Source organism: Myxocyprinus asiaticus, chromosome 32, assembly GCF_019703515.2.
Source record: "Myxocyprinus asiaticus isolate MX2 ecotype Aquarium Trade chromosome 32, UBuf_Myxa_2, whole genome shotgun sequence".
Classification (NCBI taxonomy): Eukaryota; Metazoa; Chordata; class Actinopteri; order Cypriniformes; family Catostomidae; genus Myxocyprinus; species Myxocyprinus asiaticus.
Window position 1 is genome coordinate 26,027,501 of NC_059375.1, and position 24,568 is coordinate 26,052,068.

Sequence of the window (24,568 nt, forward strand, 5' to 3'; positions counted from 1 at the left end):
CCATATGAGTTTCTTTCTTGCATGGAACAAGTGAGTTTTCTATTGTAGCAGAATGTTCAAGTTGTTCTGTGTGGTGACCATTTACATTTTTGGTATGAAAAAGAATGACAATGAAAGTGAATGGGTCATTTTGTTGTAAATTTTCCAAAAATTAAAAAATATATTATTTTTGTAATTGCATGGACAAGAGCAGTGCATTCTTTTAAGTTTCTCCTTTTGTGTTCCATGGAAGAAAGAAAGTAATAGAACAACATGAGGGTGATTTTTTAAGTATAGCAATGATGTTCACTTACTCAAGTACTTTATACCCTTGCTGGAGTGTCAGTGTCTTTGTGGACTGAAGTTCAAGAGCACATGGGAGGCAGTTTCCTCGAGAGATTGACCTGAGCATGCGGTCACCAGGCTCAGTTGGGCCTTTTCTCTATTTTTTCATTTCTTATCTTTATTTTGTTTTGACACACTGAGAAAACAGGATTTATCAGGCATAACGATCAGATTAGCTCCTCTGAACATTCCTGCTTGCGTTCAGGTCCCAGCCAGTTTGTCCAGGTGTGTGTAACACACAAACAAACACACACACACATACAGTGTGCACATCCAGAGGCATACACTGGTGTCCTGCACATACCTGTTTGTTATGAGATATATGCAAATCACTATACATACAATGGAGTTCAAAGAGTCCACTTATGAAATTTTTCTAATTTTCTATTTTTTTAGTATGTGGTATGTCCCCTTTTGCTTTAATGACAGCATGCACTTGAGTTGCATGGACTCCACAAGTTTGTGTAAATATCCCAGGATGATTTGACAATGTTCCAAAGAGCATCTTGTGTGCTTCAATAAAAGCAAGGAAATCTGACATTTCTTACAAAAGAGGTTAACATGGACAATGTCGCAAATTTGCTGATTATATTAGTGCCCCAGAAATAGTGTACTTAAATATTTAAATTTATTTTACACAATAATGTTTCTTAGTTTTACATTACAAGTCTTTTGTTTAAATTTGATTTTGAATCCCAGGTTTTTAATGTGGTTTCAAACTTTTGAACCCTACTGTATTTAGATAAGTATACATTCGTTTTTGTTACTGCATGTCTGCAGATCACTTGTGATGAAATGAGCTGTCTGATCATGCAAAATCCTGTAGAAACACTGCACATAATCACATAACTGACATGGCTGGCATGTCTTAATGAACTCTTCAAACTGACCCCGCTGACCGTATTTAATGTTTTTACATTTTTAAAAAGTCCTTTGCAAATAAATGTCCTCTGCCAGATTCCGCTGTCTGTAACCTGACTGACACGTAATGAGGTCTTATCCTTTAACCTTTAAAATAGCATTATAAATCTCTCCATGTGCTTTTTCGACTTTACAGCAACGAGCACAAACTTCCCCCCTAGTAAAACAGCCTATCTGCTCTGGGGCAACTGGAGCAAGTCTGCAATTCTGATATTATCGTGTGCTTTTTGTGAGGTGTTCAGCTATATCGCAGGAGTCTTCTATAGCTCTAAGCACAATTGTTAACCCATCCCGATGTTCTTAAGTACAGATTTTGAACAAAGGTAAGGCTCTTAAATATGTGTTTATATTATGTGGCTATTATAGATTGGAAGTATTGGGGTGAATCTCATAGGTCACATTAGGTTACATTTAAAAATTTATAATTTTGGAAATATTTTTGTTTTCATAAATGAATTACATTTTTCTAAATCAAAACCGACCGGTAGAAGTGAAGTGCGTTGCAATCATACAAACTTCTTATGAATGTGCAGTCTTTGTTTATATCACTGGTGCTTAAAGGAATGGACTGTATAATAGGACGCAGATGGTGGAATAACCGGAGAAGAACCTCAGAATTAAATTGCACTTGACCCAGCCCATTAGCGTTTTGTGCACACTTTCGCCAAACCAACTTGTGCCTTGACTTTGTGCATGCTTGCACGAAAATACCAAAACTTCATGGCCATGCCCATTGACTTTGCGTGAAGGACTTATAGCGTCATAGTGCTGCATTTAGCGCTAGTGCTCTTAAAATAGGACCCATCATTTCTTAATGTTTCCTTTATATTTTGGATTAAAAACATAACATATACATGTTCTTGACATTCACCCATAGAAAGATATTAGGATGGTGAGGGAAGTGCTGCGGGGACACACAGATGAAATCTACCATCCTAGGTGGCCTGTTGGGTAAGGCCCCTATATTGGCACAGCAATGGAAATATCCAGCATACAGCCCTGTGTTGCTGTTGTTTACCTTATGCTCGACTTATAGATCTTAATACTGTTATAAAGCTCTTTGAAGATGTTTTTCATGCCTTTTAAAGCCATCTTCAAAGGCTGTGGTACACCATGTTGAGTACTTCTGAAATCAAGATTAACATTCAGCCATCTCAGAAATGGAGCAATAAGCAGGTCAAGTGCCATGTGTTTGTTGTAAAGGTCTACAGCACTTTCAGGCCCTCAAGGTTCCTCAGATCAGCTGTCAGCTTACTGCAGGGGTCGGCAACCTTTTTGACATGGAGTGCCATTTTTTATTTTCCTGATCAATGGCTGTGCCGGCACCACATGCATATGTATGTGATTTTCTGAAGTTTGAGTCCACTTGTGAAAATGTTTCTATTTTGCATTTTTCTATTATAATCGTTTATTTTTCATTACAAATTATACAGGCAGCATAACAGTTTGAGTGAAAAATGCGTGCAAAACCTAATGATTATGATATAATCATGATCCTACATGTGAATTTTCACAGAGCATCTTGTGAAAGTGCTTTAATGAAAGAAAACCTGTCCTTTTGTACAAAATGAGTTAACACAGTTAATGTCACAAATGTGTTTATTTGATTACTGATCACGAAATTGTGTAGAATCTTAAATATTTATTATATTATGTCATACATTTTTCAAAATCATGCAGAGGGGTAATTACTAGCACATAAGCAACAGCTAGAGAGGTACAGGCTATTTTATTTATATACATTTTTTCACACCTGACCTGAATTCCAATCTACATCTTGATGTAATCCTTCCTCATGATCACGCAAGTGTTTTCATCAGCTGAATCAGGGAGTGTGACGTGCAAGCCATTCTTGCATCACAAGCCGATCAACTATTTTGACCTTTTCGGTGAATCACACCTGCAAAATCCTAAAACTTTATGTCCAGGTTTAATTTAGATTTTGAATAGATTTTTGAACCCCACGATGTGGGTTTATGTTTTCTCTTTTAATTGTTTGAGTGTGACCATGGTTTAAGGAGGGCGTACCTGTATGCGGCATCTCAAGGATTAATAGAGGTGTTTCCTTATTACATCACGTGTTGTTCTGAAAGCAAAAAGAAACAAATGGAACAAGGAATGTAGGCTGTCATCCGCGCAGCCTGACCAAAGCAAATCCTTAACCGAACGTGAAGCGCTGCTGGCTTGTAATGCGTGAATGGCTTGCACCGCTGCATGAGTCTGTTGGGTATACTGCAGTCTCGTCACATTTTATCTTTTTGTTTAGCCTCCCATTCAGCTCATGAAAACATGCTGCGTGATCATGAGGACGGATTACATCAAGAAGTAGATTGGAATGCAGGTGCGGAATTTCATATGAATAAAATAGTCTACTCTCTCGCCTTTGCTGGCATGCCAGTGATTACCCCTTTGCGTGCCAATGCTAGCATGTGTGCAATAGGTTGCCAACCTCTGGCTTACTGTCTCACAAGCATGCTGAGCCCTTCACAACACTGCTTTAAAGGGCTCAACAATTTATTAGAAAAGTTTAAGCTAGGCACAAAAAAAGAAAAAATATTTATGGTCTAATTGTGTCTCATTTTAAATTCCTTGTCACTGCAGAGACCTGAAGCTGGATAACATTCTGTTGGATGCTGAAGGCCACTGTAAACTGGCTGACTTTGGGATGTGCAAGGAGGGCATTCTGAACGGCGTCACGACCACCACCTTCTGTGGGACCCCTGACTACATCGCCCCTGAGGTACAACTCCATTACACTACCCTACAAAGACAAAACACAGTAATGACTTTAAAGTTTTTTGATTGCCCAGCCAAATAAGGATTATAAAATAGTCTCTCCGTTTTTTGTTTTTTTGTTCATATTTAAGCCAAACCCGTCTGTCACAGGACAGATCATGGTCTAAGAGGCCCCATTTTGGTCATAACTTAATTTTGACAAAATGTGTAGACTGCCTTTTGCAGGCCATTACAGCTGAGCTACTGTATGCTCATGTAGCCCAACTCATGAGTTTTAATCTCAGGAAACACACAAACTGATCAAGTGTTTGAAGTGTTGGCCAAAATGCATAAATGTAAATGTAAAACATTCAGCCTAGCAAACCGTAATGGAGAAAACCAGTACCAGTTGTTTTTTACGTCATCTTGACACAGATCTTTATGTCTTTCTCTTTCAGATCCTGCAGGAGTTGGAGTACGGGCCATCAGTGGATTGGTGGGCTTTGGGCGTGCTCATGTATGAGATGATGGCTGGTCAACCTCCATTTGAAGCTGACAATGAGGACGACCTGTTTGAGTCCATTCTCCATGATGACGTTCTTTATCCTGTGTGGCTCAGCAAAGAATCAGTCAGCATTCTGAAAGCTGTAATTGGCCCATTTTTTTTTTCTTGACATGATTTATTCTGTTTGTCAATGTGGTTTGTGGTTGGCCCATTTTTTTCATTTCTTATTCTACCTCTGTTCGTAATCTTCTCTTTTCCTGCAGTGCTGCATTGGGCTTCAATGTACGGTCATACGCCCTGCTTCACTTCCCTTTGTCCTCTTCAACCTTCCTCTGTTCATTACCTCCCCTTTCCCTGTTTTCCTCATTCATCCATCCCTGTGTTCTGGTACTTTTACCTCCGACTTACAAATACACTAATTTTATGAACACAAAGTGGTATATTTAAAGGATGTTCTGGGTGCAATACAAGTTAAGCGCAATCAACAGTATTTGTAGCATAATGTTGATTAACCAAAAAAAAAAAAAAAAAAACAATTTCAACTCGTCCCTCCTTTACTTTACAAAAGGAAAAATCAAGGTTACAGTGACGTTTTTGGAGGGTTTAAAGGCAGAAATGTGAAGCTTATAATTTTATAAAAGTACTTACATTAATTCTTCTGTTAAAACCTATGTATTATTTGAGATGTAAAGTTTTTTATATCAACGTTTTTACTGTCATTTTGGGATTTTAGGGTTTGTTGACATTACATCATGGTGACGAAGTTGTAATGTTGGCTATAACTTTGCACAGAAAAGGTTAGTAAGCGATTTTATCACACTAAAATCATGTTAACGCATACTGTTTATGTCTTGTGGCTTTACTTTTGAAACAGCGAGTATTTTGACGTTTACGGATTGGCCCCATTCACTTCCATTGTAAGTGCTTCAGTGGAACATAGATTTTTGCTTTTTTTCAAAGAAAAGGAGAGGCAAGTCAAAATAAATTTTTGTGGTATTCAGTATTATGCCACAGATGCTGTTTATTAAGCTTAACTTGTATTGAATCCGGAATATTCCTTTAAAGGTGTCGTAAGTAGTTACGGTCAGTCATTTTACTAACTTTCAACCTCCCTCCATTATTCAGGAAAGTTATTTCAGTGATATACAGTATGTCAGAGATGGACATTTTAATGTGTGTTATTCCAAACAAATTGCTTACAGCACCTTGATTGTTCATAGCCCTTTACTTAGCCCTCACAGCCCCTTTTTTTCTAAATTACGTGATGCATTACATGAAATCTTTTATTTTTCTTCAGTTTATGACAAAGAGCCCTAATAAGCGTCTGGGGTGTGTGGTGACCCAGGGGCTGGAGGAAGCCATCAAAGTCCACCCCTTCTTCAGAGACATTGACTGGGTGCTGCTGGAGCAGAGGAAGATCAAACCACCCTTTAAACCTCGCATCGTAAGCGTTCCTGCGTTCTCACACATAGAAACTAACACGCAGTCACAAAGTACTCACTATGATTACACATGTCACAACTGCTCAATTAATACATATTTTGTCTCCAAAACACACCAACACAGCATGCACACATTGACTTTATGTTTCTCTGTCTTTAGCGTTTGTGGTCTAAACTGAAAGTCAGATGCCACAACGGCACTTCTCGACTTCTGCTTTCCCATGGCGGGGGGATGGGCTGACGGTGTGTGTGTGTGTGTGTGTGTGTGTGTGTGTGTGTGTGTGTGTGTGTGTGTGTGTGTGTGTGTGTGTGTGTGTATGCAAGTGGGTGTGCTTGCAATTGAGAGGTTACAGGATGGTTAAGGGGAAAGGCGGCCGCTACTTGATCTCTTGCCCTCTGAGTGACTTCGAGCTGGCATTCTTTCACCGCTTACCAACCAACTTTCTACATTTAAATATGCACCTGTAGAACCTAAAGGGATAGTTCAACCAAAAAAGAAAATGTTTGTCATCATTTACTCACCCTCATTTTTTCCAAATGACTTTTTTTCTTCCATGGAAAACAAAAGGAGAAATTTTAAAGAATGTGCTTGTCACTTTTTCCCATGCAATTACAATTAATTGGGACTGGAACTTTCGAGCATCAATTAAGATGCAAAAGACAATAAAAGTTGTACACACCAGCTTTGGGTGACAAATAGACCGAAATTTAAGTCATTATTCACTGAAAATGTTGACATCCGCCCCAGCTCTCCTTAATTTGTAATAAGAGAAGTACAATATCAATGTCTGTTTTATGAACAAATCATTCAGACTGTTTTTTGTTTTTGTTTTATTTTAACAAGATCAAGTGATTAATTGAAAACAACAATTTGTTCCCAAACGGCTTCTATAACCACACCAAGGAAAACTAGGGCAGTTTTCAAGATTTTGAGTGAATAAAAACTTCAGTCTGTTTCTCACGCGAAGCTATCATATGACTTTGAAGCCTCCATTTTGCAGCTTGAAATTAAATGTATGGACCCCATTCATTGTAATTGCATGGAAAATAGCAACCAGAACATTCTTTAAATTCCTCTTTTTGTGATCCACGGAAGATAGAAGTCAACCGGGTTTGGAACAATGTCATAAGTAACATAATTGACAGAATTTTCATATTTTGTTGAACTATTCCTTTCACTGGAAATCTTCCTTGTTTCTTATAACAGCACATGAGAGAAAACCTGAAAATGCCATGCAGGTCTAACCTGTTTTTTATTATTATTTTGTAGAGGTTGCCCTCAAGAACACCTTATACAAATACGTTTTTCTGTTTGTCTCTCTCTCATTGTAGAAAACCAAGCGTGATGTGAATAACTTCGACCAAGACTTCACTCGCGAGGACCCTGTGCTCACACCAGTTGACGAGGCCATCATAAAACAAATCAACCAGGATGAATTTAAGGGTTTCTCTTACTTTGGAGAGGAGGCTTCATCTTAAAGCCCTGGCACCTATCAGTTCAAATAAAAACACACAGTAAACATACCCACATCGCCACCCAATACATTAATACACTCTCCACAGATGTGCTGAAGACGCCACAGGTTGGGCTCCGAACAGAAGAGCCGGAATTCAGTTCTCCTTTACTGCTGTTTTCGTTCTTTTATTCTTCTCTGTATCTCCAAAAGAGAAACATTTGTACTGCATATTCTCATAACAGTGGATGTCATACAGTACCAGGCCTCTACAGTAATGTCACTGTAATGTTTCAAAAAGCTACAAGTTTGGAAACCAATCAGAAAAGAATGTCCTCCAGAGCCCCAGAAGGAAGGGTCGGAACGCACTACCTTAAACCAAATTGACAATACCAATGATTGTACTACCATTTGGACACCAGTCAGGTCTCCATAGTCCCTGATGGAAGCGGTTGTGCCCTTGGAAGAATATACCCTGCATACGTGACAATGAATGAAACATGTTGTGCTGTGCAGTCAAATGCCTTTTTGTGTATTCAGGTGACATTTTGGGAGCAATTTTATAAATATATATAAAAAGACATTTAAAAAAAGAACTTTGTAGGATATATACTGGCAGCCAAAAGTTTGGAATAATGTACAGATTTTGCTCTTATGAAAAGAAATTGGTACTTTTATTCACCTAAGTGGCATTCAGCTGATCACAATGTATAGTCAGGACATTAATAACGTGAAAAATTACTATTATAATTTGAAAAAAAAAAAAACGTCTTCAGAACATCAGAAAATCCTCCACGTGCAGCAATGACAGCTTTGCAGATCCTTGGCATTCTAGCTGTCAGTTTGTCCAGATACTCAGGTGTCATTTCACCTCACGCTTCCTGTAGCACTTGTCGGGCACTTCTGACGCACCTTACAGTCTAGCTGATCCCACAAAACCTCAAAAGCTATTGCATCTTGTGGCAACTCAAAAACAAACACAAAGACAATGTGAAGCTTCATTTAATGAACCAAATAGCTTTCAACTGTGTTTGATATAAAGTGATTTTCTAGTACCAAATGAGCAATTTAGCATGATTACTCAAGGATAAGGTGTTGGAGTGATGGCTGCTGGAAATGGGGCCTGTCTAGATTTGATCAAATATGACTTTTTTCAAATAGTGATGGTGCTGTTTTTTTTACATCAGTAATATGCTGACTATACTTTGTGATCAGTTGAATGCCACTTTGGTGAATTAAGGTACCAACTTCCTTCCAAAACAGCTAAATGTACATTATTCCAAACTTTTGGCCACCAGTATATATATATATACGTTCTATGACAGTGTTATGAAGGCCCATTAGGAATGATAACCTGCTGTATATAGGTTGTGTTACGATGTGTTCCATTGGCCTGAGTAGGTGTGTGCATGACATGTGTCCGTATGCATGTGTTTGCATGAATGAGAGCGGGAGGTCTTGCTTTCCTGAAGCTCTACAATTTTTCTTGTTTTCATGTTGTTTTGCAATGGCTTTTCCTTTTGCGCTTGACTGTGTAAAGGCTCGGTGTGTGTGTGTGTGTGTATGTGAGTGTGTATGCGTGTCGTGCCCCACCACTATGCATAAGAAAGTATAGTTGTGGGAAGACAGACCAGCACCCATAGCTGTCCAGTCTTTCTGTACAGAACGTAACATGTACATAGTATTTGCTCCAAAGCCTGTGAAAGCTTCGTAGAGTAGGCAGTTGTTGCATGGTCTTGCAAAATGTGTTGTTATTGAGTAGCATAAGTCTATGGAAAGAAAAACATTTTGATATCTATATGTGCAATACCCTGAACACATTTTTCCCCATTCTTTCATTATTATTATTATTATTTTTAATTTTATTTTTATTTTTTGTTCGTGTTCTTGTTGTCAGTTCCTCTGGTGTAGACTGATTTTCTGGTTTCGAACAGTGAAGAGTGAGTGCTCCATAGGTTAGAGCTTCACCAAAGGCTTTTTCACTCTCTTTTGCACCTACACTTTCTGTTGCTGGTTACATCTCTCTATGCTACTTTCATATTTATAGTGTGCTGAAATACATAAGCTGTGGAATGTAGTAAATTAATGTTTGAGCTCTTAATTTATTCAATATACATGTAGCTATGCTTCCCTTTGTGTCAATAAGTCAATAATTTCCCAGTGTCTTTTTGTGTTCTCTTATTTCAGACAGTTAAGCCTTGTTAAACACCTCCATAGATCTTTTGACCTATTCAGTTTTGTTTTTACTTTTTGTGAACTACTTGTAGATTAATCGTTTATTTGTATAATGTGAAAGACTTTAAAGGGGAGGTGAGTGAAAAGAAAAGGGTACATTTCAGGCGTACTAATTAAAACCTTCTGGAATGTGATGACTTTTGCTTCAGCAATTCAACAGCAATTTCAAAAAGTGTTGTTTTCTTTTTAAAAGTGGTTCTTTTAGATTGCTGTCCTTGCCTCTAAAGTTTTTAGTTTTTTTTTTATTTCACTTGTTCAACATTTCACTGTTTTGTTACTTTTTTTATCTGTCTGTGGGTTGATTTTGGTAGCTAGGTCATGTTGCTCATCGTCGTTGAAGCCTTTTCTTTTGCAGGCACCTTCCTGTCTCTCGCCCACAGCAGCCTGTCTCACCGCACCATGCCAAATGTCTCCTCAGTGCTTCAACTTTATTTTTCCTCTTGGTTTCCTTTTGAATTGTAAAGAAATGAACTTGATATATAGGAATCATCCATGGGATTGTCTTTTATAGTCAAATAAAGTAAATAAACTAACCTAAGGATTACCTCTTAAACTAAGTGCAAAGATTTCTCTGGCTGAATATTGAATATTCGTGCATACAGTATTAAACTACAGTACATAAATGTTTCATATGTATGATAGTGCTGTATTATATACTACATCTGGTATTGGACTTTAGTATCTGTATGGTGAAGCTTTATGTGCACCGAGGTATTTCTTTTCTGGATACATTAGCATTATCTCATTGTAAGCATTTTACTATGTGCCAAATGTACTGTCGTCTAAGGGATGTGAATGTTCTGTTTATCCTATTAAAACCCAAGATGTATGAAAAAATGCAGTCTTTGGTGATATGTTGGAAGTAAATATATCTTTCAGTATGCACAAACACACTAGCAGGGGTGTAAAGTAATTGAGTAAAAATTATATTGTACTTAAGTATTATTATTTGCTATTTGTACTTTACTCGAGTGCAACTTAAACTGAATAATTGTACTTTTACTTAATTACATTTCCAAAGAATAAATAGCAATTTTTACTCCTTCCAATTTTATTTAAACTTGAAAAGTACTCGTTACATTTTTGCAGATCATTTTATTTCATCTTACTGCATTGAACCCGCCTTTTCACTGCATATGACAGACCAGAGGTCAGTCATTTCAAATGGAGTGTCGCATGTCAGCTGTGAGGAGACCATATGCAGAGGTGGAATTTCAAATCTGATTTGAGCTTCAGATATGTTGAAATGTTAGTGCGACTAGACCGTATGTGACCGCCCAACTGAATATGATGTATTCATTCAAAACTGAATTCTATGCCTGCTACTTCTACAGATTGGACAGTTATGAAGTCAAAAATTATCATTCATGTTGCAAATATATATATATATATATATATATATATATATATATATATATATATATATATATATATATAAACAAAAGACCTTTGTAATTAAATGTGTACATGTCATTTATTCTGCACTTGCCTTCATATTTAAATAATATCTATGAATTTCTACTCCCTATTTGCTGAATTATTATTGTTGTTGTTGTTGTTGTTATGCAACTATTAATTATAATAACTATAAAACCACCAATAATAATTATTATAATAATTATGGAATCTAAGTAAATATTAATTATGAATTTTATAGAATTTATCTGCTCAACAGCAAGGTTTGGTAGCAAACTTCAGAAAACAATTCACAAAACCAACAACATTACTAACTTTCTTCAAAGCTTATTTTGACATTTTTTTTCTCAAGGGGCTGGGTGCTCTGACATTCAGTTTGTGAGTGCCTTCTCTCATTCAACAAACATTGCGTGACTGTGGCAACATTTACGCAAAATAAAATGTGGCTTATTACACGTCTCAGGGCAGTTCCGAAGTGAAATGTCACCTGTCATTTTTTTTTATTTTTTTTTTTTTACCATAAATCTCTACTTTTACTTTTAAAATGTGAAAGTGGAGATTTATGATTTAAAAAAAAAAAGGATTTAAATATTGATCTGTTTCTCACCCACACTTATCATATCGCTGCTGAAGACATGGGTTAAACTGCTGGAGTCCTATAGATTACTTTAGTGCTGCCTTTATGTGATTTTGGAGCTTCAAATGTCTGGTCACCATTCACTTGCATTGTAAGGACCTACAGAGCTGAGATATTCCTCTAAAAATCTTTGTGTTTTGCAGAAGAAAGAAAGTCATACACATGTGGGATTGCATGAGGGTGAGTAAATGATGAGAGAATGTTCTATCTTGGGTGAACTATCCCTTTAAATGGGAACTGCGATCCGGCTGTCCTCCTGGAAAAGCTGTACTACAATGTTATTTTCCATGATCAATGGTCTTTGTTGTTTGCTTGTCCACGTTTAAAGATTAAATTTCAGCCCTGATCTCACTCATGCATTCGACTTTAAACTTTCGCTCATTTGGCTCCTTCTTGAACACGTCACGTGGTTTTCATATTGTTTGTTTTATATCGGCCTCTTAAAATGACCTTTTTCGTGGCGCGTGCATGTTAGACCGCGCTGGAGGTTATGCGCGAAATGAGTGAAGTGTACCAATCAGTGCGCACAGATTTGACGCGCACAGGCAGCACAGTGAAGCGCTCACGAGTTCTTTACCTATCAGACCAGCGTCCCGTCTAGTGCGTGTCACTTGGAGAGGTAGTGCAATCCTCAGCAGTGTTCTGAGACTGCACTAACCGCTCACAGTCATTACTGTAAATGTCATTAGAATGGACGTTACGGAGTAGAGATCAAACAAACACCATCATCGTTTCTGTGAGAAGCGCGTTTTAAAGTTTTTCTTTTGGGGAAATTTGTGTGAATCCATTTTACGCATTGGCCCATCATGACAGCAGAGAGAGAGAAAAAGAGGTAAGGCACGTATTTTTTAAAAAATGTTAAGCTATTTTTATTATTTAATTATTTTTTATTATATTTTGTGTTGTTTACCGTTGTTTTTCGATTCTTGGGTGAGATTTGTCATATTTCGGACTAAATAGCAAACTGCATAACACTGACCTGTTAAGGTTTTTTTTTTTTTTTTTTTTGTGCCATGTTTTATGTTCATAGAGTTGGCTTTCATACTATCATAGGATTCTAAGAATAATAAGAATAATTAACTACCCGTTGAATCTAACTATCATAAAATAAGTTTTAAATGTTGGGATGAATTACTGTATCGTGATCTTTTCTCTAACTTGAGTAAGAGTAAAATCATATATAGAGGAGACCGGGGTCAGTTGTAACACTGCTATTTACTCCAATCAGGAACAAGCTACAGTGATGCCACCGCACATGCACATCCACAATAAGACCCCTTTCCTTTCAACCTTTTCACACCAATGCACATTTTATACCCCAAAGTCTCTTTTTGAGTTACAAAAGTACATTTTTTTAATCTGCAGAAATGTTTTGATTGTGTCGTCAGTTTTGATGCAAATGAAACTGAAAAGTCTTGTTTAGATCACTGTCTAGTTGGCTATCCGTTGGCATGATTGGCATGTGTCAGTGCTGAAGTATTTTGCCAGCATGTCCAAAATCATCATGGCTGACAGGGTGATACAACTGACCGCTCATGAGCAGTCATGTGTTTAAAAAATGATCTGACATGAGAAAACTGATTAAAAAGAGATTATATAAACTGTAACATTTATTTATAGTGAGTGAAAATAAAAAGGCTATTGATTAAAATTTGGATTAAGCTGAATAAGCTTCATAATATATATATGAAACACACTCATTCTTTATTATATATATATATATATATATATATATATATATATATATATATATATATATATCATACATATATATATTCACATTTAGAATAATAGTAAAGTTATCAAAATTATGGAATAACATAAATGGAACTATGGGAATTATGTTGTGACTAAACAAAATTCCAAATAAATCAAAACTGTGTTATATTTTAGCATCTTCAAAGTAGTCACCCTTCACCTAGAATTTGCAGACATGTACTCTTGACATTTTCTCAACCAACTTCTTGAGGTATCACCCTGGGATGCTTTTTAAACAGTATTGAAGGAGTTCCCATCTATGTTGGGCACTTATTGGCTGCTTTTATTTATTATTATTATTTTTTTTTTTTTAATTTTAGTTTTATAATGAAATAAATTAATATGTTGGCCCAATTATATTTTTGTCTACAAAACTAATTTCACACAGTTAAGCATACGCCTTCAGATCAAAAGATTTTTAAGATCATGAGAAACATTTCAGTCGTGTTTCAAAACTTTTGACCGGTAGTGTGTGTGTGTGTGTGTATATATATATATATATAATGTCCACAATTTGCCATTCTGTATTGTGTGCTATGAGTGCTACTCTTGCACCTGTGAGCAGCTTCTGTGTTCCAAAAAGTAGGGATGCAAAGAATACACTAATGGCAGTGTAATGTATGTCAAACAAATCTGATTTAATATTTACATTACACATTTGGCAGACACTTTTATCCAAAGCAGCTTATAGTGCCCTGATTACAGGGACAGTCCCCCTAAAACAACCTGGAGTTAAGTGCCTTGCTCAAGGACACAATGGTGGTGGCTGTGGGGATTGAACCAACAACCTTCTGCTTACCAGTTTAGTGATTTAGTCCACTACACCACCACCACTCATATATTTACTCTGAAATCTCTAACTTTATGTTGTTTTCATATGGTAGCCAATTTAATTCACTCCTGTTATTAGCTGCTGTTCAGTCTCTCTCTCTTTTTTCTCTTTGCCAACCCAAGCATATCAAATTAAATAAATTACAATATAGTGGTGGTTTTTATGAAATGTGTGCACAAATTACACTCAAGATATGTGTGGGTCAAGATAGGCCATGTGTGTGTGTCAGGCATCACAATACAATCAGCCGTTAAGCTCTGTGTGTAATGCTGCAGTTCAAACTGCACTTAAAATGCTGTTTGAAATAGAACAGTGGTTCTTTTGGTATATGTATGTATATATATATATATATATATATATATATATATATATGATATGCATATATGTATATATGTGTATATATATATATATATATATATATATATATATATATATATATATATATATATATATTAGGGTGTAACGGTTCAAATTTCCCACTGTTCAGTTTGTATCATGGTTTTAGGGTCACGGTTTCGATATGGTTCGATATTTGCTTTGTTCAGAAAAAAAAATATTACTGCCAAATCCAAAGAATTATCTGTTTGGTAAACACTTCAACAGGTTTGCCATTAAATAACAATCATTGTTTTACAACAGTAACCATAGTTTAACCATGGAATCTGTTGTAAAATCATAGTAACCACAAAATAAACATGGTTACTGTCACGGTTACAATATATACTAAAATAATCATGATTACTATAAAGAAACTACAGTATTACTGTTATAAAATCATGGTTAATTGTATCAAAACCATGATTTCTGCTCAGAAAACTATGGTGACTGCAATATTATAGTAAAACCATGGTTAATTTTTGTCAGGGTCCTTAACTAAAAAAAAAAAAAAAAACATTTTCTCTAATTACTAAATCAACATTTTAACTTAATAGGCTACCTGCACTAATATGTTACATGCATCAACATGAAGTGCACTTCAAATTAATCTCAACATATTCAATGGAAAGATACATATTAAAAATGGAAAGGAGTGTGTGCAGTTTCGGCTCACCTGCGGCTCTTTCCCTGTCTGGGTGATGTCAGCATAAATGATTAATCATGAATCAATGTATTACTATAATGGCATCTTAATGCCATTAATCAAAGTGCATTATTGACACACGCTAGTAAACGCGTGCAGAACTGTGATGTCATCAAGTTGACCCATGTGAAACACAGGCAGAGTGTTTACTGATCCATTCAGGGGTATTAGCGGAGGTTGTAACTGTGCCTGTCTGTTTGACGCTTTTTTTCTTCACCAAACCTTGTGCTCCAGATGCGTCATTAAACTTGAGGTGAACCGAACGCAGTGCCAATGCTTCCCAAACCGTGGGTGGCGAACCATACGATTCGTTTTTTTACGGTACACTCGTTACACACGTTAGAACGTTACACTCCTTATACATATACACTACCGGTCAAAAGTTTTGAAACACTTACTCATTCTTTATAAATTTTTTTCACATTTTAGAATAATAGTAGTCATCAAAACTATGGAATAACATAAATGGAACTATGGGAATTATGTTGTGACTAACAAAATCCAAAATAAATCAAAACTTATATTATATGTTATATTTTAACATCTTCAAAGTAGTCACCCTTTGCCTAGAATTTGCAGACATGTACACTTGACATTTTCTCAACCAACTTCTTGAGGTATCACCCTGGGATGCTTTTTAAACTGTATTGAAGGAGTTCCCATCTATGTTGGGCACTTATTGGCTACTTTTTTTTATTATTTGGTCCAAGTCATCAATTTCAAAAACTTTTTTTTAAAATTAAATTTTAGATTTATAATGAAATAAATTAATATGGTGGCACAATTATATTTTTGTCTACAAAACTAACTTCAAACATTTAAGCATACGCCTTCAGATCAAAATATTTTTAAGATCATGGGAAACATTTCGTTCAAGTGTTTCAAAACCTTTTACCAGTAGTGTATATATTAGATATCGACCGATAGTGGATTTTACTGATACCGAAAACAAAGTTGGGCAGTACCTGCCGATAGCCGATTAATCAACCAATAGTTTTTAAATTTATACTGAATGAAAAAATAACACTCAAATTAAAATAGTGCTGAACTTTATTACAAAAATAAACAGTACTGACTGAACCATGAAAATGTATTGTACTTTTTTAATGAAATAAATATATAAATATTAATATATATGTACTAATATTCTAATTTTAAAGTCAGCTGATTTTCCTTAGTCCACAAGAGGACGCAATAAATACATAAACCATTCAGCACTGTTAAATTATTGCAAAGAACATTCCTATCCTGGCTGTTAAAAAAGAGCATTTCATTTTCAACTAATGTGCATAAAATAAATGAATAAAAAGTTTTAGTCGGTCCATATTCTCAAATGTTAAGTCAAAAGTAAAATGAGTGGGGAAAACACTTCAATAGACAGTTCACACAGTGTTACACTTGCACTGATTCTTACTACTCCAGACTCAAGCTTCATAATAACAGTGAAATACCACATTTGTATGTAGAGTAGCAATATTCACAGATAGCAGTGGTATTCGGCGGAACTCGATGGTGAAGCAGCTCAAACTATGAGCCCAAGCCAGGGGCTGTTCAAACAGACAGAACACAACAGACTGGAATCGAACGCGAAGATCTTGAGACACACATTTCCAAGTTGAACACCTTTCCTGACAAAGCATTTAAACAACTCATTGCTTAATCTGAGAAATGCTTATAAGAGAGCAAGATGCAACGGCCAAAGACCTCCACCTACTGTAAGAGGCTGTTTACACCGAACGCTTTTGCAACCATCCATTTGTTTTTCTATGTAATCGTGTGCTAGACGAATGTCTTTGCTTCGCTTTGTTTTTCTTTATTCAGTGTCTCGTGCAGGAGTGCTGTTTTTTTGAAGATGTGTCTAATTAAAAATTATTTTAAAAGCATATTGAGACACCTGCTTTCTGTTAAACTGTATTTGTTGTGCTGTGTCTAGCCTTTTTTAGCGCAAGAATGTGATCGATCTGAAGTCATCGTATTACAGTGAGGATAACATTTTTTTATTGAAATCAAGATGCGTTTCTGATTTGTTTTTACGTATCTCTCAGCTGCATGAAGATATTAATTTGCTTTCTCACGTCACTAGCTTTAAATATGCAACTTAGCTGGCTAACGAATGCATAAACATGACCAGCTGGATATAAACTATTGCAAATAGATGTTAATAGATGGTAACAATCGTGACATTTAAACATTTGCGTAGGACTTGAGTGTGTTTTTGTCACATTGTTCTATCCGCTTGAGGTTAGCTTTAATATTAGCATCCTCTCAGCCTTGTTGGCAAACATTCTACTGTTCTCTACTAATGTAGCATCTAGTCAACAAATTAATAACTTTATAATGATATGACAATGACTACTGTAGTGTACTGTATACATACAGTCGAAGTCAGAAATTTACATACACTTAGGTTGAAGTCATTAAAACTCATTTTTTAACCACTCCACAGATTTCATATTAGCAAACTATAGTTTTGGCAAGTCATTTAGGACATCTACTTTGTGCATTACATGAGTAATTTTTCCAACAATTGTTTACAGACAGATTGTTTCACTTTTAATTGACTATATCACAATTCCAGTGAGTCAGAAGTTTACATACACTAAGTTAACTGTGCCTTTAAGCAACTTGGAAAATTCCAGAAAATGATGTCAAGCCTTTAGACAATTAGCTTCTGATAGGAGGTGTACTGAATTGGAGGTTTACCTGTGGATGTATTTTAAGGCCTACCTTCAAACTCAGTGCCTCTATGCTTGACATCATGGGAAAATGAAAAGAAATCAGCCAAGACCTCAGAAAAAAATAGTGGACCTCCACAAGTCTGGTTCATCCTTGAGAGCAAATCCAAACACCTAAAGGTACCACGTTCATCTGTACAAACAAAATTTGTGGGCAGAACTGAAAAGGCATGTGCGAGCAAGGAGGCCTACAAACCTGACACAGTTACACCAGTTCTGTCTGGAGGAATGGGCCAAAATTCCAGCAACTTATTGTGAGAAGCTTGTGGAAGGCTACCCAAAATATCTGACCCAAGTTAAACAATTTAAAGGCAATGCTACCAAATACTAACAAAGTGTATGTAAACTTCTGACCCACTGGGAATGTGATGAAAGAAATAAAAGCTGAAATAAATCATTCTCTCTACTATTATTCTGACATTTCACATTCATAAAATAAAGTAGTGATCCTAACTGACCTAAGACAGGGAATGTTTTCTACGATCAAATGTCAGGAACTGTGAAAAACTGAGTTTAAATGTATTTGGCTAAGGTGTATGTAAACTTCTGACTTCAACTGTACCTTTTCGTTGTTGATGTTTAAATCCGCACCTGAAGTGTTCCGCTCCATGCAGAGTGTAGTCTCATGTGTCAAAACAAACACCTCAAGGCATCAGTGAAGTGATAGTTTTTATTTCGCCTCTAGAGGCCGCTCTCATACCGTATGATGACAGCGGACCCTTCCCAGCCGCTCCAGCACCGGACGCAACAAGGAAAAACTATCGGTGTGGATTTTTGCCGATAACCGATAGTTTCAGAAATCTGTTATTGGTGCCGATTAATCTGCAAAACCAATATATCGGTCGACCTTTAATATATTTACAGTGCAATAAAAGTAGTAAAAAAAGTAATAAAAGTAAAAGTCCTTTACTGTCTGATGAAGGTAATGTCCAAAAAACGTGGATCTGAAACTGGACATTACAATTGTAACATTTCACTTACTTGACTTTATCTAGAATATCTTCAAATATTTTCATGTTATAAACATTTGGTTAGTATTAAACAGGCAAATATACTTCTTTTGTGGTAAAAAATAAAAAAATTGTGGTTTAGCTTATTTGGTTCCTGAGATTTATATGTCAAAAATGTTACAAATTACCCGGTCTCCCCATAATTGAAGTTTTAAATGTTGGGATGAATTACTGTACAACACACACACACACACACACGCGCACACACACACGCACACACACATGTTGGAGCGGCTATCCTTATGAGGACTCTCCATAGACATAATGATTTTTATACTGTACGAACTATAGATTCTATCCACTAACCCTAACCCTACCCCTAAACCTAACCCTCACAAAACACTTTCTGCATTTGTACATTTTCAAAAAAAACATCTTTAGTATGTTTTTTAAGCGATTTGAATTATGGGGACACTAGAAATGTCCTCATAAACCACATTTATAGCATAATACCCTTGTAATTACCAGTTAGTAACCTAAAAAAAAAAATCCTCGTAAACCAATTTCAAGCATTGTATAGCCTTCATTCCTAAAAACAATGATTGACTGATGAGTTTCTAGAGAAAGTTGTTTCTTTTTTGCCATTTTTGACCTAATATTGACCTAAAGACATGCCAGTCTATTGCATACTGTGGCAACTCAAAAACAAACATAAAGACAATGTTAAGCTTCATTTAACGAACCAAATAGCTTTCAACTGTGTTTGATATAATGGCAAGTGATTTTCTAGTACAAAATTAGCAATTTAGCATGATTACTCAAGGATACGGTGTTGGAGTGATGGCTGCTGGAAATGGGGCCTGTCTAGATTTGATCAAAAATGACTTTTTTCAAATAGTGATGGTGCTGTTTTTTTTTACATCAGTAATATCCTGACTATACTTTGTGATCAGCTGAATGCCACTTTGGTGAATTAAAGTACCAATTTCCTTCCGAAACAGCAAAATCTGTACATTATTCCAAACTTTTGGCTGCCAGTGTGTGTGTGTATATATATATAATCTTTAAAACATTTACACTAAAGTTTTCAAAAGTCCTGATTATGTTTTTTTTCTGTTGCAACAGACTGAAAACAATTTACAGTACTCTCAATTTTGAGAATCTTTCTTAATTTAGTAGAAAAAATAAAAATGAGTTAATGAAAAGTATTTAGCCTTTTTTAGTCTGTATTTTATCGACTGTGTTTCTCTGTTTGATTCACCTCAAAAGTAACAACTGTGCCTTGAGATCTGTTTGTCAGTTTAATTTTAAGTACACCATTATAAAGTATGGTTCAGCCATCATAATATGCATTTTTTATATAGTGAAGATTGTGACTTCATCTGCTTGACTGGCATTCTAAAGTCAGATGTAGCTTGTGGACTGACAGCATATAGTGCCTACGGGTTATAGAAGTGGGGTTAAATGAGCCACCATGGTTTGTTCTCCATGTGGTCTTTGGTGGCTTGTTAACAGGAATGTAATATTCCATTTGAAACTGAGGTTATCAGATCTGCACCTTCCCTTTGAAAGTGTGGACAGTACGAACAGGTCGCACTGATGTGTCCCTATTCTGGTTACTTCTATCACTTTATTAGGTTGTTATCTGTTAAAATTTTGTTTCATTTGCTCTCCATAAGTGCTTCATTAGCACTATGATTAAGTGTGATGCCCTTTGAGTGCTTTGTAATTAGTGGCAGTGGGGTAATGTAATCATGTAATTGTGCTGTTTTCAATGGCATTTATCAAAGCTTGTTTTTCTAAATGTTCAATCCCTGTTGCACAGGAATGTGACTGCTCTGATACCATGGGTTCATTTTCTATTTAAATCAAAATCTTCCACTGTATTATTGGTGGGAGAAGAAAAGTTGGGGCATTTTTTTTAAAGTTAGGGAAATGTAATTATGTTAACAACTGCACTGGGAGTGAATGGTCGCTCTGTGCAGTCTGGCTTTTAGCTCTCTGTGAACTCACTGGCCTAATCTGGTTGAGAGGAGAAATGCAAAGAGAGATTGAAAGAGGAATGGGTTCACAACATCTTGCTAATCACATGATCTGCTCTCTTTGACAGCTTTTGCTTTGGTTGCGTGATGACGCTCGAGGCAGTAGGTGATAGGTACAGCAGTCTCGCTATTGTGTTTGCTTGGAATCGTGATAGCTCTGTTTAATGCAAATCTCCGTTGAGATCTCTCTCTCTCTGAAATACAGACTATCCTCATGTCAGCTACCTGTTGAGTGTTTGATTGACACTTTTCATGTAATGAATACCATGTAAAGAACAGTTGGCAGTGGCTTTATAGCTGCCTGTCACATCCCTCAGTGAAATTTAGCTGCAGTAATGTCATAATTACAAACCGGTCTCATAGAAAAAACATCACTAAACATATATTTTTGCTATATGGTCTTTAAATGGCTTGTTATAAAGGCATTTTCCAAGAGATGCTACAACAACAATGACTTTTATTCACTTTCATACAAATCACGAGTAAAATGGCAGATTATCAGTTAACTTACTTAACTGATAACTTACTTTTTGCCCTGTTCCTTACACAGTGCTATCTTATGACATCGAAACACTTTTACTATTGCCCATGACTTGTAATGCGAAACATTTTAACATGGTAGCTCAACTGATAAAGTGTTGCACTTGCGATACACAGGACCGGAGTAACTTCATCAGGTGCGTTCTTCATGTTACATTTGCTTTGTATGACATTATCAGTTAGGTTTAAGGTTTAGAGTAGGAAGGTAGGTTTTGTTGGTTTAAAACTCAACAGAGCCTAAACCTTCAAAACATTTAATCTGCACCACACAGTGGACATTTACCTCGGAACTGCCGTGATACGAGTATGGAACCACGTAATATCATTTTACAAATCTATCGTCGCAGTTACGTAAAATTCATGAGATCAGGCTGCATAATTAAGCAATATGACACAAACAAGCATGCTGTTGTTCTGGATATTGTATAATAATTTTAACCATTCTATAAAAATTTTATGTCAAGAGTTACTTAGATTTCATACAAAATGTGGCCAATTTTATTATTTCTTTTCTCTGACAATGAAAGTACTTCCTAAGTTGACTGGCCGAGCACTCTTGGAATGCCATTTGGCCAGCCAAATTAGTGGATTTTATACAACTATCTATTATATAAAAGAACAGAGATCAATGTATGACAAAGAAGCAAAAACTGCTAGCAGGCCACTGTCTTCAGGCTACATTGACCTGTAGCACAAGTCATTATATAGACCTCACAGAAGTACCCTAATCCAGAAGTTGTTTAGCCAGCTAATGTTGAATCCCTTTAAAGTGTAGCTAAGGGGGGTTTAGGTCAGCAGCTGGCCTGTGTGGGAACAGAACTCAGTAGTTTAGCAGAGGGCAGAGGACATAACTCCCCTTCATTTGAGGGACTGGATCCAGCCAGAATGAGGCCAAAGGGTCTGTAAAAACTACATCTCCACTAAGAGATAAACCTTCCAGCTCATCTCAGATCAAAACACGGAGGTATCCAAGGTGTGTTTGGGCAGTTTAGGTCTGGCTTAAGTTACTGAAAAAATAAGCTGGTAGAAGCTCACGCATTGGGTGATGGTTTACTCATTCCAGCTGGTTGTGAGAGACTGAAGTGTGCGTTAGCTTGTTTTTTAAACTGTGTTAAACAAAAGCATTGTAATCACTTTTTTTTAAATATAATCTAACAAGTTATTAACAAAATGCAAGATCGCTGGTTTGCGTTGGTACTTGTAGTACTGTTTTTTCATATATATATATATATATATATATATATATATATATATATATATATATATATATATACACTGGCAGCCAAAAGTTTGGAATAATGCACAGATTTTGCTTTTTCGGAAGGAAATCGGTACTTTAATTCACCAAAGTGGCATTCAGCTTTAGTTTAACTATATATACTATATATAGTATCAGCTATACTCAAGTATAGTCAGGACATAACTGATGTAAAAAACAGCACCATCACTATTTAAAAAGTCATTTTTGATCAAATCTAGACACGCCCCATTTCCAGCAGCCATTACTCCAACAACTTATCCTTGAGTAATCATGCTAAATTGCTAATTTGGTACTAGAAAATCACTTACCACGATCAGTTGACCTCTAATAAATAAATATATATATATATATATATATATATATATATATATATATATATATATATATATATATATATATATTTACACTGAGAACTTTATTAGGAACACTATGGGCCTAATAAAGTGCCCAACATGGTCTTCTGCTGTTGTAGCCCATCCACCTCAAGTTTCAACATGTTGTGCATTCTAAGAAGCTATTCTGTTCACTACAATTGTACAGAGTGGTTATCTGAGTTACTGTAGCCTTTCTGTCAGCTCGAACCAGTCTAGCCATTCTCTGTTTACCTCTCTCATCAACAAGGCATTTCTGTCCGCAGAACTGCCGCTCACTGAATGTTTGTTTTGATTTTTTGGCACCATTCTGATTAAACTCTAGAGACTGTTGTTTGTGAAAACCCCAGGAGATTAGCAGTTACAGAAATACTTAAACCAGCCTGTCTGGCACCAACAATCATGACACGGTTGAAATCACTGAGTTCACATTTTTTCCCCATTCTGATGGTTGATGTGAAAGTTAACTGAAGCTCCTGACCCGTATCTGCGTTATTTTATGCATTGCACTTTTGCCACACAATTGGCTGATTAGATAATGGCACAAATAAGTAAGTGTACAGGTGTTCCTAATAAAGTGCTCAGTGAGTGTATATACACCGATCAGCCACAACATTAAAACCACCTGCCTAATATTGTGTAGGTCCCCCTCATGCCACCAAAACAGCTCTGACCCATCGAGGCATGGACTCCACAAGACATCTGAGGGTGTCCTGTGGTATCTGGCACCAAGATGTTAGCAGCAGATCCTTCAAGTCCTGGAAGTTGCGAGGTGGGGCCTCCATGGATCGGACTTGTTGGTCCAGCACATCCCATAGATGCTCAATCGGATTGTGATCTGGGGAATTTGGAGGCCAAATCAACACTTTTTGTCATATTCCTCAAACCATTCCTGAACAATTTTTGCAGTGTGGCAGGGCGCATTATCCTGCTGAAAGAGGCCACTGCCATCAGGGAATACCGTTGCCATGAAGAGGTGTACATGGTCTGCAACAATCTTTAGGTAGGTGGTATGTGTCAAAGTAACATCCACATGAATGCCAGGACCCAAGTTTTCCCAGCAGAACATTGCCCAGAGCATCACACTGCCTCCGCTGGCCTGCCTTCTTCCTATGGTGCATCTTGCTGCTATTTCTTCACCAGGTAAACGATGCACACGCACCCGGCCATCCACATGATCTAAAAGAAAATGTGATTAATCAGACCAGACCTCCTACTTCCATTGCTACATGGTCCAGTTCTGATGCTCACGTTCCCATTGTAGGTGCTTTCGGTGGTGGACAGGGGTCAGCATGGGCACTCTGACTGGTCTGCGGCTACGCAGCCCCATATTCAGCAAGCTGCGATGC

The 24,568-nt window shown here is 36.6% G+C and overlaps 2 protein-coding genes across 4 annotated transcripts in view; both read left to right on the forward strand.

Moving 5' to 3' along the window:
- Positions 1-10,427, forward strand: part of LOC127423589 (protein kinase C epsilon type-like) — an 88,864-nt gene extending 78,437 nt beyond the window's left edge. For both annotated transcript variants that reach the window (XM_051668034.1, XM_051668035.1), the window contains exons 12-15: positions 3,847-3,985; positions 4,419-4,607; positions 5,763-5,909; positions 7,240-10,427. In XM_051668034.1, the coding sequence (XP_051523994.1) occupies positions 3,847-3,985; positions 4,419-4,607; positions 5,763-5,909; positions 7,240-7,386 (622 nt within the window). In that variant the 3' untranslated portion in view covers positions 7,387-10,427. The remainder of the gene's footprint in view (positions 1-3,846; positions 3,986-4,418; positions 4,608-5,762; positions 5,910-7,239) is intronic.
- Positions 10,428-12,131: 1,704 nt separating this feature from the next.
- Positions 12,132-24,568, forward strand: part of epas1a (endothelial PAS domain protein 1a) — a 38,098-nt gene continuing 25,661 nt past the window's right edge. For both annotated transcript variants that reach the window (XM_051668030.1, XM_051668031.1), the window contains exon 1: positions 12,132-12,481. In XM_051668030.1, coding sequence (XP_051523990.1) covers positions 12,456-12,481 — 26 coding nt within the window. In that variant the 5' untranslated portion in view covers positions 12,132-12,455. The remainder of the gene's footprint in view (positions 12,482-24,568) is intronic.